Genomic DNA, 14,713 nt, shown 5'->3' with positions numbered 1-14,713 from the left:
ATATCTGTATTGTGAGCATACCTTCAGTGACTATCAGAGACACGCGACCGCCATATCTGCAATGGATGCGCATGGCTCGTCCAGGACAATAGCAGTAACATCCAGAGCTAGAAGCCACGCGACCTTGTAATACGCAATGTGAATGTGCGCGATACTTCCGCTCTCATAAAGCCGTCGTCTTCGTTGTACTGCTACCTCTTTCTACAACCTCTTATACGCCAACTCACCGAACTGGTTCATCTACTGACCGCCCACTCAGACAGCGGCGTACTGCGAGTCGCTTGCCCATATAGCCGACTCCAGTTTATACCACTAACACAACCAACACCGACCTCGATCCCGCGATGGGCTGGTACTGCTGCACCTGCGGCACGCCGAACGCCGGCGACGGCGCATCTCAAGAAGACCACACACGCATTACGGCGTGCAAGAACTGCAAGCATGGATGTTGCTGGCAATGCGGCGTCTTCCGTTCTGCTCCAAAAGATCCCTTGGACGTATCAACGGCACCCAGCCAGCCCAGCCGACGTCCAGATCGAAGTATCGGCATGCGGATCATCACGGACGCTCAACCAACGTACCCGCGTCCGATGACTAGGGCGCCGACTCAGAGGTCGCGAGGGGAAGGGAGGAAGAAAGGGAGTGGTGGTTGCGTTATTATGTGAGATATAAGAGGGGGCCTAGAAGCGTTGGATGATGGAATCGTAAAGCACGACGGCGGGGAGAAGGCGTATGGGAGAGGGAAGCTCATCAAGAGACATATTGTGTACATAGGTACTGTTCCGCAATGAGCAGTTGAGATGTCGCAAATACTCCAATATACATGACTGAGTTCTCACCACTACGTATGATTTTCCGATCACGTCGATGGCTGGTGATGACGATGAGGGGAATGTGACTGGCAATGGAGTTGGAGACTGAGGCACCGCACAGTCAGAAGGAGCCATGAGTCATGCTAGCGTGTATACCGAGTCGTTGAATGGGCATCGCACCTCCTGCTAACCACGCCGCATCAGAACTACCACATGGGCAACGCGTGCGCAGGATTCCGCCGCGGACATTGAGAGGCCCGTTGCAGCAGCTTCCCCGATGATGCCAATAGCGTGCGTAGCTTCAACGTCCTTGCGGCCACGCTGAAGCTGGCACCGCCCGGGCAGCTCCCACGAACACCACGCGACACCACTCACCAACTCACACAAGCATCGCAACCCCAACAGCCTATACTCCTTCCCCATCACTAACCTATCCTCTATCCTCCCTCATCCCTTCCACAGCCCACCATCCCGGTCCTCGGTCCCCGGGCCCTTCTCAAACCCCCAACCTGCGACATCCAACGCCCCAAGACGCGAAACCACAGCGCCGGTATCTCTCTCCATCCGAACAACGCACGCACCCCCGATGCATAATCTCAGATGCCGAGTCCCAGCAACGCGAGCCGTCTTTATGCTCGCTCAGGAGAGGGATGAACGGAAGGGAGAAGGGAAAGGCGCTGTTGGTGGCGTGGTGCCCAGGTGCTGTGCCGTAGCAGTACATTGGGGGCCTGCGGCGTAGGTCGCAGACGTGCGTTAGCGAAGGCAGGAACGGTCGCGTGCGGCAGTTATTTCCCCCGCCCGCGGGGCATGGGACTTTCTGGTGAAGTCGGAGGGATGACAGCGAGGTGTTTAGCTGTGTCGGCGAGTCCGCTGACGTTGTTCCATGAGATGACGATCAGCATCGTGAGGTTCGTCGAGTCGCGTGAAAGCGATCTACGATCTACAGTTGGTAGACTTCCGTTGTTGGCTGGGTCGCCCCGTTCAGCTGTCAAAACAACGTCGAAACTGGCGTGTAGGGCTAGGAGCCGGCCGGAAGCGGTCCTGTCAAACGCGGCCTGACGTGCTATGTGTCAGGTAGCAGGATCGTTGTCGTTCCGGAATGTCAGCGTATGCTGCTCATCGCATGAATGGAAGGGGTGGAGCGGCAAACAAGCCTCACGATCCACGGCTGTCTAGATCGTCAGGCGTTTTAGGCGCCTGTTGTTCAGGCTACAGCATGTTTGTGTCGGTGTGCGTGAACGTTGTGAAGTAACACACGTGGAAGGATATGACGTAGTCAAGGTGGAAGGTAAGAAGAAGATGCGCCATGTCATTGAGGGTATTTCTATCGAGAAGCGAACCAAGGAAACTATATAACAGCATTCTTATCCTGAGAATGATTATGGTAAAGACTGAGATTACCGCAGCCACGCTTTGCGTGGTGGTGCATAAGGACTGTGTACCCTTTTTGTATCGACAAACGTGTTAAGGAAATGAGATGTGTGGCTCTAGGCCTCGATGATGTGCAGGCATTGAATCATGCCGACGGAAGCTTGCCTGCGAGCTCCACGTAGCGCGGCCAGGTGTTGGTGAAGACGAGGTACTTGATGCTCTCAAAGGCGGGGTCAAACACTTCCTCTGTGAACTCGCTTGGGACTATCGACCTGGTGCTCGATGTTGAGGACGAGGTGATGTTGGAGTCGATACTCGCTGGCCGGCTCAAGGTGTCCTCCCAAGGGCAGACGACATTGTCTCTGGCGACGGGTGACTTAGCTTCCTCTGGTGTCTGCGCACGCGGCATGTACGGGTCGAACTCCACTTCTGCGAACATATTTTGTAGAGTCTTGAAGATCTTGTATTCGATGTTGATCGGTGCCTCGGCGGTGAAGGGGTTAATAAGCGTGTAGAAAAGCAGAGACGCCTCGTTGAACATCTGTCGTCGTTGAGCAGTGGTGACGACCTTGAGGCTGCCCCACTTCTTCCTGAAGTTGCGCACTTCGCGGAGGAAGATGCAGTTCTCGGCTGTGAACTCGCGTGCAGCAGCCCAGGCGATAAGGGGCTCGATATTCTGCTCAATAGTGAACTCCAGTGTCTGCATCGACGATTTGGCTTTGATCTCCTTGGTGTAGATCATGGTAGTCGATTTCCCGGATAGTTGCGAGTGGTTGGAGGTTAGCGAATCGGTGTCGGAGATTGATGATCGTCTGTTCGGTTGGGCCCTGAGTGCGTCTCGCAGTGGTATGATGATGAGAACCTGTTGGCAAACGACCAGTGATGGTATAAACCTACATCGGGGTGTCAGCTAGGAAACGGGCCAGAGAAGGCGACTTCACTTACCACCCGGCTGGTGCAAAGACCTTGTTGATTTGCTGGATCTGGTGCATCTTTGAGTATGTGAAGGCGATCCAAAGTGGCGTTCCTGGAAGACTGAAGGTAATGTAAGCAGGATGGATTGAAATTGATGTGAACAAACATACCCAGCGATGATGGCAAGTCTCGTTTGCCAGGCCCACGAGTGAACGTCCTTGATGTTACGGATCTTCCATAGTATCCAGGGACCAACCATCATTGTCCAGAATAGCTGCACAAAGATCGACGGAATCCTGATTGACAATCAGTGAAAGACTCGTGCAATTGCGTCATGATAACATACCATTCGCCTCCTCTTCGACATTCAATGTAATTAGTAGGAACTCCGAAGAAACCATACGCATCGTGAAAGCGACGAGAGCCGAAGAACAGCATGATAGCGGGCAGGAACTGCTGCGGTCAGTGGTATACACATAGACGCACTACAACATGACATACCGAAAGGACTAGTCCGACCAAAGTACCAAAGTATACTTTCTTCGCCGCATCGAGATCGCGCCATGCTTCGAGAAGGCCGAGTGGGGTATAAGACATCCGCTTCTTGCGCGCACCCTCCAGAAAGTTGCGTGTCATACGGCGCTGGCTCTCGTAGGCCGTGAGCACCTTGGCATTGCATGCTGTGAGGACTTAGTATGCATCGGGCCTTGCGTCGAACCTCAAACTTACCTTGGAAAAATGCCATGCCAGATGGAAGAAATACTGACATAATCCAGAACTCGGCTGAGCATGGAAAAAGACCGTTCCACGGATAGACGAGAAGGACAAGGATGAGATAAATGTGCAGCATAAGCACCGCTGCGAAAACGATCTTGATATTCCGTATCTGCAAGCAAAAAGCCTCCCTACGTCGATGGAGGAAGAAAAGCTCGACACCCAGTATCAGCGTGTACAATACGGCGACAACAATGTAAGCGACACCAAGGCGGTCGAGATTGGCCCTTGTTGTGCCATCGAGTACTCGTGGGCGCAACAGAGGCGGCATGGTGATCATGCTGTGTGGGGACCAAGCGGGAGTGATAGTTTCGATTGACAGTGAAGTATGAGGATTTGAGAGTCAGGCTCCTCCTCTTACTTAACAGAACGAAAGTGGGACCGTGTAGCGGAAGGATTGAAGGATGCTGATACCGAGGGGGCGGGACAGGTTATGCCAAATGTCCATCGGCGAACAGGGCGGCACACAACTGCTAGGGAGAGCGGGAAGACGTAAGAGGTATTAGAACTGCCCTGCACATGGGTCGGGTCTGGTAAAAGATACAACAGGGCGAGGTTAGCTGCGGCTCGGGGAGGCCTGAGCGGCAAGGGATTGCTCGATGAGAGGTGTATCGCAGGGTCGGATGATACTGAGCCACCAGGGCTAGTCACTGTTCTTAGTGTAACGGGAAGGGATCGCGTCCTCTGCAGGACTGCAGGAAAACGCGTGAACGCCATGGCGGAGAGATGTGTCACGACGACTACCACGGGGGTACAGGCTGCTACCTTGTCGGGCTGCGACCGCGGAGAGCAATTTGACATCCGCCTCCAAACATGCCGGTCAGCATGCAGTCCACTGATGTGTGAACGGTAGGAAACCCGGTGAGACGAGAGTGTCGAAGTTGGGGTAGATCATGTTCTGGTTCGTGCTGGGCTGGATCGTCGCATGCCGAGATCAGACATCGGAGGTTTCGGCACTCCAGCAATTTCCCAGGTACCCCAGGATTCGCTCCTACCATCACACCAACGTCAACGTTTTCGTGCTTGCAAGCGTTTCCATCGCTACACACGCGTAAAGAAACCATCACGCCGCTTCTTTCCGTTGTAACTCCAATTTCGAACGCTTCGTTCTGGTGGCCATGACCGCATGCCGCGGCTGCAGGTACGGTGCTGTGCTCTACCCTTCGCAGGCCGCGTTGCAGCACCGCACGCGCCGAAGTCTGCGACTATAGCACTTGGACTATTGATGCAGCTCGATTCTTTGTACACAGGAATATCCATGCAGCACTCCCGTTTCATTGTGCTTTCGCACGTCTTCCCATTGACCGGCAGAAAGTCTGACGTTCATGCGTTCTTTTATCCTTCGCGGCTTCGAAAACATCGCGCTACGTCCAGTCATGCTCAACACTTCTGTCAGTCTCAGAGGTTTCATGTCAAACTTCTAGAAGGCCACCTATGTTCCTGTCGCGGATGCTTCAACGTAGCTGTCACAAGCTGTCCATCGGGCACGCCGTCCGCTTGAGGATGTACCTCCGCACCTGTCGACTATGCAACGAGCCGCGGAAACCTTCAAGCCAAGATACACGCATGACTGATCGAACATATCCACCTAGTGCGGGGAAGCGTGCGGGAGGACAAAATGCCCACTGTGGCTGTACCGTGGCGGCAGGGTGTCGTTGCCTTCCGGCCATCGGTATGTCGCATCACCATGAAAGATGTGTGGTTTCGATAACGAAGGCTGCAACCTCCAGTAGCATGCCGGGCGCGTAATTACGGATACCTGAATATCGATGCAGCATCCGACCGAGGAGGGTGGGAGCTCCGTCTGGTTTCTGCGAACGTGATCAGGTACAAGGATGCGGTCGAGAGAATGAGCGTTGTACGACCTCGACGCCCAATTAATTCACGTACAAACACAGTTTTGGACTGGTCTGCTACATATCGTGGTGTACCTACCCGCGAACCCGACCCCCTGCCGTTGTTATGTGGTATTTGGCGAAATGACACGCTGACGCGCTAACACTTTGACTTTGAGTCCGCCTCACACTCAACAAGATCATATGTCATTACCGAAACCATACATATGATCAAGTACTGCGTACGTTGACGGACTTCCGCACGTCTAGTATTCTTGGCGTTAGGTACTAGAATGGCCTCGAATTAACCTTGCTAAACACAAACATAATCTTACCGTCATTGCCACGCATTATAAAGAATACTTTATGACATTTCCATGAGCAGTTCATCAATCCGGCAACGTAGTCTTGATCTCCGATCATTGTGTCGTTGCCACGCGACATCATATCATGCGCCCACCCCGTTCAGGATTTTTCTGAACACCCTAGAGCCTACGTTGACGTTAGATCATTTACTTTGCATATTTTCATCTTAATGTAGGCTGCAGACTCGTTCATCTCTTTCCTTGTATGAATGCACCGAAGGACGACAAAGGCCATGGTCTCGGATCTATGGAGATACTGCTTCGTGGGGAAGCGGGCTTCTCGCGTACAAGACGGCTGTAACTCAAAGTGCTACCTAGTGGGCACTGATCATTGGTACTAGAGACGCTCGCTGAGCATAGAGATTGTCACTCAAGATCTTGAACACGACAATTAGCGAACCCGCTACTCTTCTTTGGAACCGTGTCTCAACTACTCTCCTGCCGGAATACAAAGTCAGGTGACGTTCGTGGTCCACGCCAAGTACGCCCACCCATGGTGCAGTACTCACAGATACTTACTACCTAGCAGTATATTTGGATGCCTACACGAATGACGCCGGTTCTACTCTACTTACTGGGCTTTACTTGCGTACCATGGTTGTGGTGTGCATGTGGTCAGTCTCCAGCTTTTCGCTTAGTATGTACCCTCTCCCATAGGACGAGTTAGGCTGCGCAAAACGACAGAACCACAGTACTTTGACGTGACTCAAGACGATCCAAAGTTCAGCATCCATCGTGAAATCCTACTGTGTTAGTATATAATCTCGCACATTCAATGCATCCTTTCTCAAGATACTTTTCTCAAGACACTACTATCATACAATTCAATACACCACACACAGATAACAGCAACAGAAAACTTCATGTCTTCTGATATGGCTTCCACCAACTCTTCCCCAGCGCAGTCGCGTGCCAGTCTGGATAGCTCAACCACACTGGCGCCACAACCCTCGGCCCCCGGCCTCGCGCCCACCATCATCCTCAACGAACACACCTCGCCCGAGCGCACTGCGCACGCTTGGTCCACAAAACGAAAGTGGTGCCTTTTGACCGTGGTCGCATTCTGTCAGATCAGTATGAATCTCAACGCCTCGGTATACTCCAACGCCGTGCCTCTGCTGAACGACTACTTCGGCATCACAAACGCCCGGTTGGGGATGACTGCCTTCCTCGTCGCATATGCGTTCGGCTGCGAATTCTGGGCGCCGTTCTCTGAGGAATTTGGACGCTGGCCTGTCATGCAAGCTTCTCTTGGGCTGACGAACATCTCGGTCCTGGTTTGCGCCACGTCCAACAGCTTTGCCGGAATCATCGGTGGCAGGATCATGGGCGGCTTGTCATCGGCTGGTGGATCGGTCACCATGGGCATGGTCGGTGACATGTATCACAAAGATGAGCAGCAATATGCCGTCTTGTGGTGTTCGCTCTTCTCGTGTCTCGGATCAGTCATTGGAGGCATTATCGGAGGCCCGCTCGAGCAGTTCCTGGGTTGGCGTTGGAACTTCTACATCCAGCTTATCCTTGGAGTAACGACCCAGTTACTTCATGGGGCCATCGCCAAAGAGACTCTGGCTCCTGTTATGCTCGACAACGCCGCGAAGAAGGAACGAAAGAGCGGTAATGTCAACATCCGGGGACCGAACGAAGACAAGAAATGGAGGGACAGGCTGCACTACAAGGAAGTTGCCACCACGATGTTTCGACCATACCAGCTGCTCTTGACTGAGCCCATCGTTCTCTTCCTCTCGCTGCTGAGCGGTCTCGCTGACGCGCTCATCTTCTCTTTCTTCGAGAGCTTCGGCTATGTTTTCCAACAATGGTCGTTCACGCCTACGCAGATCTCGCTTGCTCTCGTCGCATTAGCCGTGTCATACATCATCGGCTACTTTACCTTTTTCCCCATCATCGCCCGCCACAATGCTCGACGTAGCCGGGGTGAACAGCTCGCACCTGAGGCACGTCTCAAGCCACTCCTATGGCTCGTCACCCTCCTCCCTGCTGGCCTGCTTATCTGCGCATTCGTCGCAACAGGGCCACCACTCCACTGGTTCGGCGTCATCATGGCCACTCTCCTCATTGGAGTCGCGAACTTTTCCATCTACTACGCGTCCATCGATTACATGGTCGCCGCCTACGGACCACACAGCGCGTCTGCGACTGGTGGCAACGGCTTCATGAGAGATCTGCTCGCGGGTTTATGTGCGCTCTACACCAAGCCCATGTACAGCAATCTAGGTATCCAGAGGTCGTATCTGGTACTGTTTGGCTTGACGGCGCTGTTTTGTCTTCCGGTTTACATTTTTTACTTCAAGGGTCCGGCGATTCGTGCGAAGAGTAAGTTCGCAAGTCAGTTGGCAAGAGAGAGCGAAGCGCGCGGTGCGCCAGAGGTGACGATGAGTTCTGCATCGCCCACGAGGGTCTTTCAGGAGGTTTAGCGTTACGTGTGTTGACGACTTGTATTAGCTTTTAGTTCAGTTCTTGCTTTGGCGGATACCCAGGTGTGCGTAGGTTGCAGTTGCTTTGTACGTATAGAACAGAAAAATAAACAAACACGATAGAAATACGTTTGCATAAGCGCAACATGTATACATCAGTTGGCGGGTAATTACTCAGATTTCGTGAGGGTGCCCAGGTGAGAGTGGGAGATAAGTGCGCGTCATGATGACATAAGCACTGCTTCAACTGCCGAGGCTTGCCGTTGGTCGCGATGCTTGGCCGGCACCCGCGTCGACTGAATCCTCGAACATGTCATCGAACGGTAATACAAGACTGCATCCTTGAGTAGATCACGATCGACCTAGAGCTTAAAATGTAGCATTCACCATATTGAGCTGCTGGCTCAACGCCCCGACCCATACTCGTCGTTTCGCAACACATCACGATGGCGCCAGCAAAGCCCAAGGACATAGTAATAGTAGGAGGATCTCTAGGCGGCCTTCTGACTGGTGTCGCATTGAAGCGCCTTCGCAAAGATCTCAACATCCGCATATTCGAACGCAATCCGACGCCGCTTCTGCAGGATCAGGGCGCTGGTGTGGTGGCCGGACAGGACGTACAGAAGTTTTTCAAAGCGCACGACCGAAGTCAAACTACGTTGACAATCCCGAGTCATCAACGGCTATATCTCGATAAGGAAGGCCATGTCATAAGCCGTCACAATCAGGAGCAGCGCATGACAAGCTGGGATCTGCTTTACCACCTCCTACGAACCAACTACGATGGTACTGAGACCGACTACGCCAGGGTACCCACTACGGAAGAAGGGGAGGGAAAGACATCGTATGAATATGGGTGTACAGTTACGAGTGTTGCGGTACCAAAATCTGCATCATCTCTGGAATTGGACTTCTCAGAACCCGTCAAGATCACGGTCCAACACAAATCCGGAGAGACTTTCTCGACCGAAGCAGACCTCGTCATTGCAGCCGACGGACCCAGCTCCAAGATACGCGCCGAATACTTCCCCGACGTCAAGCGAACGTACGCCGGATACGTAGCATGGCGCGGCACAGTACCCGAAACGCAAGTCTCACAGGCTGCCACCGATGTCTTCGTCGAGAAATTCCCATTCTACCACACGGAGGGTATTCAGATACTAGCGTATACTATACCAGGGAAACACGGAGTCACCAAACCTGGTGAGCGATTGCTGAACTGGGTCTGGTACGTCAACTACAAGGAAGAATCGCCGGAGCACGTCGAGCTCATGACAGACAACGAGGGGAAGAGACATCACATCACATTACCGCCGGGTGGAATTAAAGAAGATGTATGGAGACGGCAAAAGGCCCTCGCGAATGAGATACTTCCACCACAATTCGCTGAGCTTGTCAACAAGACTGAGGTACCCTTCGTACAAGCCATCACAGATGTCATCGCGCCATCTGCCTTGTTGGAGAACGGTAGAGTACTCTTGCTTGGCGATGCACTTGCTGGATTCAGACCACATACAGCGGCGAGTACAAACCAGGCTGCCTTAGACGCGATGAAGCTTGCTGGCGCTGTCGAGAAGGTTATCGGAGGAGGAGGAATGGACGCGCTGAAGAAGTGGGAGGAAGAAGTAATGGACTACGGTAAAGAGATGCAAAGTCACGGTGTGCAGATGGGGAACCGAAGTCAGTTTGGTGATCATCCGATGCAGAGGTAAAGGTAAAGGTAAATTACGAGGTGTACTAGGGCACTGAAGGTAAAGGTAGAAGGTATCTACCGTTGTCTGTTTCTCTAGCTAATCTTTATATCTTGTTAGAGAAACACTCGCAAAAAGTTATCTTGTACGCTCACCTTAGATGTCATGTTAACATGACTACTTTACTATGTCTATTCCATCGTGTACTAGTCTATACTTGCCGACCTTTACCTGCACTAAACATTCTCGCCTCTTACCTGTTTCTCTTACATCTTTAAGAGACCGTTCCCTGACCGCCTATTAGGAGAGACGCTAAGCGTATATATAAGACTACTCTACTACTTGCTCTCTAGGTATCCTTCCTACACCACACTCTAATATCCTTACACCTCTCGTCTATCTCACAACATAGCTATTGCCTCTAATACTTCTACACAATGGACGGGCCACCGAAACCACCTGGCCGCCTGGACTACTATGAACTGCTCGGCGTGCATGAGAGTGCGTCTTCTGCTGAAGTAGATGCAGTATACAAAAGGCTGCGACTCATTCACCATCCGGATAGCAAGTTCGCCGACGCGAAACCCAGCACGGAACTGTTCCAGAACGTACGTACCTACACATTGTTGACTACCTTTACTTGACTAAAGTATTATGTCTAGATTGGTATTGCGTGGAAGGCGCTGAAGAGCAGCAAGGAAAGGGCCAGATACGACAAAGATCACCACAAGATACGGGGCGCTTGGAATGTCTATCGCGTGCGATTGGGGGCTTGGGAAGCCACTGAACGAGAAAATAAACGCGGCCAGGCAAGAGTTCAAGAGAGACAGCGAAAGATACTCGAAGAGGAGGCCGAGCTTGAAAGGGAGAAGGCGAGGAAAATCCAGGAGAAAGCTGTTGAGGCGGCATTACTACGTTCAGAACGTATCAAAGCAGACAAATTACGGCGTGAGGAACAAAGAAAACAAGAGGAGGAAGTCAAGCGGCGAGAGGAGGGAGTACGGCGCGTACAAGAGCAACTACAAGAGGAACGAAGACGACAAGGACTGGCGCGAGCTAAGGAAGAGGCGCGAGTTAAAGCTGACTGGGAAAAAGCTCAGAAACGAAGGGACTCCGCTAAGGACCATGGTGAACCACAGGATGAATTACCCCGACCAAGCGAAATCGACGACGAGCAATCCCCAGAACCGAACCAGGAAGGAAGTCAAAAACATGAACGGCTTGCCAGAAAGCAACGCGAAGCCGACGAGAGGCAGGCCAAGGTTTTTGCTGACGCTCAGAAGCGAAATGCTGAGGCTGCTGAAGAGCGACTTCGTCGTCAACAAGAGCTCTCTATGTCGCTGAAGCGGCCAGTCCCCGGTGATAGGGAGGATGCGCAAGACGAAACGGCCCCTAAAAAGCCTAAACTCGAGGAGTCCATGACATCAGGCCTCCGAAAGCACATGGCCCGTGAGCAAGCCCGGCGAATTCACGCTCAGAGACTCCAAGAAGTAGGTGGTCCTGGGAACGAAGAGCGACTCAGAGATGAGAGTATCGACCTTGGATGGAAGCACGTCGAGTATCAAAACGAGCCTTGTCCACAATGTCATACAAAGAGAAGTGCGGCCCAATTCGGCTTATGGGAGTGCCCAGACGGAGGGGCGTTGCGCTGTCGGCCATGTTTAGCTGCATTGAGTGTATTTTGTGCGTGACGGGAATGTCAGGACTTGCAGGGAACCGGACTTACTATGGGGCGAAAAGTGTTTTCTTTTGACAGGTTGTACAGTTTTCTTGACCTAGTTCAGCAGCTATCTCCTCCCAGTTTTCACTATGCTTATTTCGATTGAAGATTATCACGTAGCTAATCAGGTCCTCACATACACAATCATAGGGCGCTGAGCGCTATCCGGCAGCATTAAGATCCAAAGATAACGCAATGTGATTCCAAAATGCTATATACACTCCACCAATGCTCTATATACACTGTCTCGCAAGCCTTAACGAGCGACACAAAAGAAGTATGTACCCATGAACCACTCATCTCATCCCATGCCTTCCAGACATCTCATATCTCATTATTCGTGTTCGTATCTAGTACTCGAGGTCCTTGGGGTGGCGCTTGGCGAGCTTGTTGACAGCAGGGCCGGGGACGGGGTAGCTGGTGAAGGACTGGAAAACGTTGAACTTGATACCAGCGTCGTCGGCCTAAATCGTCTCGTTAGCACATGTTCGATATTGCACCCAAGCATGGTACGATTCGAGTGGGAGATCTTACCTTGTACAAGCTAGTACCAGCAACACCGCCGCTGGGCTTAGCAGTTCCAGAGCCCTCAACCTTGAAGTTGACGCACTGGGGGTACGCCTGGGCGCCGTTGGTCTGGCCAGCAGCGTGCAGAGCGATGATCTCGTGACGGACAACGTAGTTGCCAGGAGCGACGTTGGGGAAGGTGAGGTCCCAGGCGAAGTTGTTGGCGATGAGGTCGTCAGTAGCCCACTTTCCTGGGTTGCTTCCTGACTTCCAGGCGCTGGACTGGATCTTGGTCCACTTCAGGTCAGAGGGGCTGACGGAGCCGCAGTCGCCGTTGCAGGGCGCGATGTACTCCTGGATGGGGCCGACGTGGCTGACTGGCCAGGTGTCCCACTTGAAGGTGACCTTGCTGCCGGGCTTGACGGTAACGTAGGCACCGTTGCTCTTGCCCTGCTTGTGGCAGACGATGGCGGCAGTGCCGAAGCTGTCAGGGGAGACGAAGCCGTTGTCAAGGTTGTCGGCTTGCCATCTTTTGAGACTGAGTCAGTGTATGATTCCCGTGCAGTTCGTACAGAGTCACTTACCCTACGGTGGCGGGAATGGGGGTCTGGTACTTGAGAGCAGCGTTCCAGCCCTGGTATTCCTTGCCGTCGGCAACGACCTTGTCGACGTGGCCGTGGGCTGCCACAAGGGGCGCGAGAAGGAGGAGGAAAGAGAGCATGTTGATGGTATTCAAAGTGAATGACTTGTAGAAAGCGATTGTTGAAGCTGTGTAGTGATGGGCTTGCTGTCGAGAGTGACCTTCAACCTGGGACTTAACGCCCCTTCATATACTCCTCTGAAGTCTTCTAGTGGCCTTCTACAGACGCCCACGTTTTCCCACGACCAGGTATTGGCGAAGCCTTGCAATCAAAAAATTCATCTCCATGCACGAGTCGACCTGGTTTCTGAGTTGAACGCCATCCGCTCGTGGAAACACGCCCTGGTCGTCGAGCTCTTGGATCATTGGAAGCCCAGCGGTGTTTCCAGTCTGGTGACGGCGTGAAACCCCTGCGATAGGCTAGGAGAATTTCAATGACTCCAGTATTAATTTATGAGACGCAGTGCTGTCCTTGAAGTGGTGATGGGCAATCTATCCTCGGCTGCGGCCACTGCCGCCGTCCAAGTGGTCACCAACCACGTGCGAGTTTCAGCCACTATGTTGTGGTACTTTGTTTACTTAAACTCTGGGCGATGTGGACCTCTCGGTGTATTGACGGGACTCAACGAAGAATATTGTCGTTGTTGTATCAAGCTGCATGCTCAGGTACTCAACAGCCGAGAGTAACGATGCGATGCCTAACATTCCGCTAATGGCGCAACTCAGCAGCTCACGGGAACCAGCACGGATCTACGGCAGTCATAATGTAAGCCCTACGGCTACCGAAATGCAGTGTAACTAATACCCCGTGGGGACTTGGACATACTTGCAGTGTTGCTGCAAGTGTTGCTGCATCCGAGTCGATTATATCCGGTGGCGTCAAAACCCAGGGCGTTTAATGTATATAGATTAATCACGGACCGCAAACCCGAACGTCAACCCACTTTGTGGCGATGCAACTCTTGCACAAGGCTGGCGATCGATGCGTGCATCTCTGAAACGTCTCAGGTCACACGAAGTGCAACTCATCTAGAGAGGCATTCCATCTACTCCGACCACGATGAAGCCTCGATTCTTCAAGCACTGGTTTGCTCAACTTCTCCGTCTCTTGATGTCTTTTCGAAGAGTGGATACGCTGATTGCTAATTCCGAGATGCCCTGATCTGGATTCGTGGAGGGCCTGTTGGTGTAAATGTCCATTACCAATTCCAGGTCCAGAATCTCGTCGCTCGGTGTGTGTCCGGCCATAACAGATTACCCTGGAGACTCAACAGAAGGAAGGTAGCATCGACAATCTCTCTCGATAAGAGATCCCATTAACATTCTCTTGCTGCATCAGGTAGGATGGACGTCGCCGGCGCGACTGGCGCTTGGGGTCTTTGAAACCATTGCGTCCGTCGCGCGCCGACCACGCCCGCCCTTGCTGGAGCGCATACCTGGGTACCATCATGTGTTGCTACCGAAGGATGCGCATCTGCGTCAAAGAGGATCACGTGTCGATTGTAAGCATTGGCTTCAGTGTATCGCAACCATTGGAATCAGTAAAATCTCATCTCAACAACCAGAGTGTCAAAGAGGAGGACCAGAAGAAGGACGTCGAAGGTGTAAGAAGCTTGGGCTCAAGAGATCGTCAGGGCGGGCGCGAGGG

General features: G+C 52.6%; 5 protein-coding genes across 5 annotated transcripts; 3 read left to right on the top strand and 2 right to left on the bottom strand.

Annotated features, from left to right (window-relative positions):
• Positions 1 to 2,328: 2,328 nt before the first annotated feature.
• On the bottom strand, positions 2,329 to 4,143 carry J4E83_004647 (uncharacterized protein; the record flags this gene model as incomplete). Its single annotated transcript, XM_049331574.1, has 6 exons — positions 2,329 to 3,076; positions 3,129 to 3,218; positions 3,269 to 3,394; positions 3,445 to 3,551; positions 3,600 to 3,778; positions 3,828 to 4,143. The coding sequence occupies 6 exons, from the start codon at positions 4,141 to 4,143 to the stop codon at positions 2,329 to 2,331; spliced, it is 1,566 nt and encodes a 521-aa protein (XP_049189348.1).
• Positions 4,144 to 6,666: 2,523 nt separating this feature from the next.
• Positions 6,667 to 8,507, top strand: J4E83_004646 (uncharacterized protein; the record flags this gene model as incomplete). The annotated part of the gene is made up of 2 exons (XM_049331573.1): positions 6,667 to 6,675; positions 6,915 to 8,507. The coding sequence occupies 2 exons, from the start codon at positions 6,667 to 6,669 to the stop codon at positions 8,505 to 8,507; spliced, it is 1,602 nt and encodes a 533-aa protein (XP_049189347.1).
• A 446-nt stretch (positions 8,508 to 8,953) lies between these two features.
• J4E83_004645 (uncharacterized protein) lies at positions 8,954 to 10,219 on the top strand (the record flags this gene model as incomplete). The annotated part of the gene is made up of 1 exon (XM_049331572.1): positions 8,954 to 10,219. One exon carries the CDS (start codon positions 8,954 to 8,956, stop codon positions 10,217 to 10,219), a length of 1,266 nt encoding a protein of 421 aa, XP_049189346.1.
• A 416-nt stretch (positions 10,220 to 10,635) lies between these two features.
• On the top strand, positions 10,636 to 11,889 carry J4E83_004644 (uncharacterized protein; the record flags this gene model as incomplete). The annotated part of the gene is made up of 2 exons (XM_049331571.1): positions 10,636 to 10,806; positions 10,861 to 11,889. 2 exons carry the CDS (start codon positions 10,636 to 10,638, stop codon positions 11,887 to 11,889), a joined length of 1,200 nt encoding a protein of 399 aa, XP_049189345.1.
• A 379-nt stretch (positions 11,890 to 12,268) lies between these two features.
• J4E83_004643 (uncharacterized protein) lies at positions 12,269 to 13,146 on the bottom strand (the record flags this gene model as incomplete). Its single annotated transcript, XM_049331570.1, has 3 exons — positions 12,269 to 12,382; positions 12,453 to 12,954; positions 13,010 to 13,146. 3 exons carry the CDS (start codon positions 13,144 to 13,146, stop codon positions 12,269 to 12,271), a joined length of 753 nt encoding a protein of 250 aa, XP_049189344.1.
• Between the last annotated feature and the right edge of the window lie 1,567 nt (positions 13,147 to 14,713).

The sequence above is a fragment of the Alternaria metachromatica genome (genome assembly GCF_023757995.1).
Source record: "Alternaria metachromatica strain BMP 0045 chromosome Unknown scaffold_8, whole genome shotgun sequence".
In the NCBI taxonomy this organism is placed as follows: domain Eukaryota; kingdom Fungi; phylum Ascomycota; class Dothideomycetes; order Pleosporales; family Pleosporaceae; genus Alternaria; species Alternaria metachromatica.
This window is presented reverse-complemented; position numbering and strand designations above follow the sequence as displayed.